At 35.7% G+C, this 3,954-nt stretch overlaps 1 protein-coding gene across 3 annotated transcripts in view; it reads right to left on the bottom strand.

The window, feature by feature from the left end:
• LOC106870415 (uncharacterized) overlaps positions 1-3,954 on the bottom strand; it is a 142,670-nt gene that overhangs the window by 31,402 nt on the left and 107,314 nt on the right. For all 3 annotated transcript variants that reach the window (XM_014916480.2, XM_014916479.2, XM_014916481.2), the window contains exons 10-11: positions 839-910; positions 661-718 (exon numbers count right to left, since the gene is read on the bottom strand). In XM_014916480.2, coding sequence (XP_014771966.1) covers positions 661-718; positions 839-910 — 130 coding nt within the window. The remainder of the gene's footprint in view (positions 1-660; positions 719-838; positions 911-3,954) is intronic.

Here is a 3,954-nt window from a genome sequence, read left to right on the forward strand (position 1 = left end):
AGGTCATGTATGTGTGGTTGTGTGTGTTTTTACGTATCTATGTTATGAAAAATAGGTAAAGAATACTGAGATGAAAGTTTAATCTATGACGTTGTATGTATCACTTTCTCTCTCTCTCCCTCTCCCTCTTTTACTCTTACTCTCTATATTTTTATGTTGAGCGTGTGTGTAAGAATGGTGTTCCAGGTAGAAGGGATGAAATATAAAAGTTGCTAGAAACAATAGCCAAATCTCCCTTAAATCACACAAAGTAAACGGAATTTTTAAAATCTAACTACTGCACTTGAAAGTTCAGATCGAGAAAATTCCATTGATCTAAAAATTTTTACGAAAAAGTGGAAAATGTGGATTTCTATAAACTTTTAAAAAGGCTTCACACAGACACACAACTTTAGCTTTATATATTAAGATAGATATACATATACATACATAAGTAGAATGGAGTTACAGATCCGCAAAACAAAATTATACGAAATATTGAAATTTGGATAGATAAATGTTTTGCATTGCCCTATACTGTGTAGAAGGGTCATGTCCATCACATAAAAACTCTGTCCTCGCAATACAGTAAAATATCTGATTTTATAAATGTTATTGCTACTTTCTTTATGTATTTAGTAGAAATGAAAAGATGTGAGATCTTCTAAGTGGTGTACATACCCTGGACAATCCATCTTGATCATTTCTCCAACAGCTCCTCTCGCAATTCGTCTCACCACTGGAATAAGTTGAATACAAAATCAATTATCAGGCTTTGATACTTCGAGGCAAACCAATTTTGACTAAATGACTTCACAAGAATATTCTATAGACATTTATAAATTCTTGAAATACCAACCTTTGTGTTTACTTTCACCGCTAATTTCACGCCATTTTTCATTTGTAATTTTAGCTTTCTGGGTATTGTCGTCTAAAACATTGAAACATCATTGTTAATGATATCGAACTGTAATAGTTAATAATTTCATTTAAGGTATATACATACACACACACACACATACATACATACACACATACATACATACATACATACATACATACATACACACACATACATAAATACATACATACATACATACATACATACATACATACATACATATTTCGTATGTGTATTTGGTATGCAAGATTCTTGATGTGGATACGTGTGTTGAAAGAAATACAATTAAACCTTGGGAGAGGCATTATGCCAGTAATAAACACACGCACTGATTCAATCCTTTATTAATTTATAGACAGTATTAATTAATTTTTTTTTTACATACATTCCCATCAAAATATCTCTCAAGTGTAAGCATAAGAGGCTGGATATTGTTGTTTGGGACAGACAAAAGTATGTACCGTCACAGAGGACAGCTATCCTGCTGACGTGAATACCTCTTTGAAAATCAAAGTGAAAGAAGATAACTATGGACGACTGCTTCGAAACCTCCAGCTTCTATATTCAGATTACAAATTTACATTTATACCAATAATCATTGGAATACTTGGTTCTGTAAGTAACTTCTCAAATATCAGTCTGGATCAGCTTGGATTTACAAAAAAAGAAATCAACCAACTGATTCGCACATTACAAACAAATCTGTAAGCGGAACAGTAAAATTATGCAAGAGTTTTCTCAGGTTTAAAATGTGACATTGTTTTCGGTATCTACATTCCAAAGCTGGAGCTTTGTATCTTTGTTAGAAACAAGCTCCTTCTTCAGAAGAAGAATTTAAATTGATTAAATATAGAAGAGACATACATACATACATACATACATACATACATACGAACTCGAAGCGACAAGTCGCGTATTTGGCGTGGGAAACTATTTATCGAAAATACGATTAATACCATCTCTAACTTTGGAACCACAACTATCAGCCTTGTTAAATAACTGGTTAATCTTCAGATGAATTAACTGAAGGAGCCTTTTATTCATGATTGCAGTGATTATCGACTGAAACTTGAATTTAGCATGCAGAGAGTTACTACAAACAATATGGTTGGACACGACATCAACAACAACACAGCCGAGAAACAGAACGAAAAAAACAGCTCAAAAGGTTAACAAATTATTTCTAGCTGTAGTGAAAGAAGAAACCGTAATTAAAAACTCATTTCTCTTGGAGTTATGAACTGAATACTGATCTATTTAACTGCTACGAAAAAGCGAAACAAAACCCCGCTGTTGGCTATATGAACCAATTGAAATCATATTGGGACGAACTGCATCCAGAATTAAATCATTTTACTGCGAAGCATCTATACCGACAAACAACATTTGTAGAACATAGGGAGAAGGTTAGTAACTGTAACTTTAGTAAAAAATCAAAAATTTACCTTCTTCCCAGCCTCATGAACAAAAACGAAAACGTGAATGATGTAAGACACCATGAGGTTTCGCAGCTAGCGACATTCCAACAGATTCCATAGTGCCTGCCAGCCAAGCGACATTACTAGCACAAGTAACTGACCACTGTTCACCTACTACGACTCTGGTAAATAGTAAGCACAACCGCAACGATTATTGTGGTAGTAGTGGTAGTCAGGATTATATATCGGTGAAATGTCCCCTTACTGAAATTTTCCGAGAAAAAATAACTTTGGCTTTGAAGTACTCTCTCGGGGAGAGAGTATTCTCTACCAAAGTAAGTAAAAAAACATCAGACTCCGGTATTAAAAGCTGTTAACGAAATTGGTGATGAATATTTACAGCAGTGTGATGAACCCACATACTGGCTGATTAACGCCTGGCTGTATACTCTGGCTACTACTGCAAAGCACTACATGAATGGCATTCAAAAAGTAAACAGAACCAAAATAACAAAGAAAGTAACATCAGGGGTTTTGAAGACATAGAAAAAGATAACTGGTTTTGCGGAAGACCATCAGTCATGTAAGGCATCAGCTTATTGCGTGCAAACAAGCAAATCACTATACGTCCCACCAACAGAAAGTCAAGGTGATAAAAATGATGTTTGGAGACAGCAAAAAGAGGACACACTTTCAAACTGATTACCCTCAAGCAGGAGCTAAAAGTTGTCAGTGAAAAACTCCAACATCAGAAGAGAATAACTGAGAGAAGAGCAATAAACAAAAACTTTAACCGGAACTAGGCAGCAGTATACAGAGCCATGAGAGGAGGAGCAGTGAACAACACAGAAGCTCCTTCATGAGAACTCATAGACTCCTTCTGGAGGAAAATCTGGAGTGAAGAGAAGGAGTTTAACCAAGATGCTCTGCGGCTGGAAGAAATCTGAAGAAGTTATTGCTCCTGCCTTACACCCAAGACATACAACATTGATGGTGAAACTCTTGCAACTGTGATCCACCTGGAAGAGACTTGATTGACGAATATTGGTACAAGAAGCTAACCTTCTACCGACCATATCTTATCAATCTGTACCAGCAAGCTTTCATTGGGAACAGTAGCATACCACACTGGTTAGCTCTGGCAGAGACAAAATTGATCCCCAAATGAAGAACCACTCACATGGCAAAAAAACTACCGGCCAATTGCATGCCAGAACTTAATGTATAAGATATATACAGTATGTTTAAACCTTTTCTTCCATTGTGAAACCAATAACATCTATTTCTTTATTGCTCACAGGGGACTAAATATAGAGAGGACAAACAAGGAACTAAGTCGATTACATCGATCCTAGTGCATGACTGGTACTTATTTAATCGATCTCGAAAGGATAAAAGGCTAAGTCGACCTCGGCGGAATTTGAACTTAGAACGTAGCGGCAGACGAAATACCAATTTCTTTATTGCCCACCAGGGACTAAACATAGAAATGGACAGAACAACTGATGGGATCAGTAAATCGGTATGATTTTACATAAAATATGACTTTTAAAAATTAAATAAAATATATAAAAAATCGAATGAAATTAACAATACAGGGACAATACAAATGAAGCGATGATCAGGTCACGCTCCGACCTCACAAGCCCGATCTAT

This window comes from Octopus bimaculoides, chromosome 5 (assembly GCF_001194135.2).
Source record: "Octopus bimaculoides isolate UCB-OBI-ISO-001 chromosome 5, ASM119413v2, whole genome shotgun sequence".
Classification (NCBI taxonomy): Eukaryota; Metazoa; Mollusca; class Cephalopoda; order Octopoda; family Octopodidae; genus Octopus; species Octopus bimaculoides.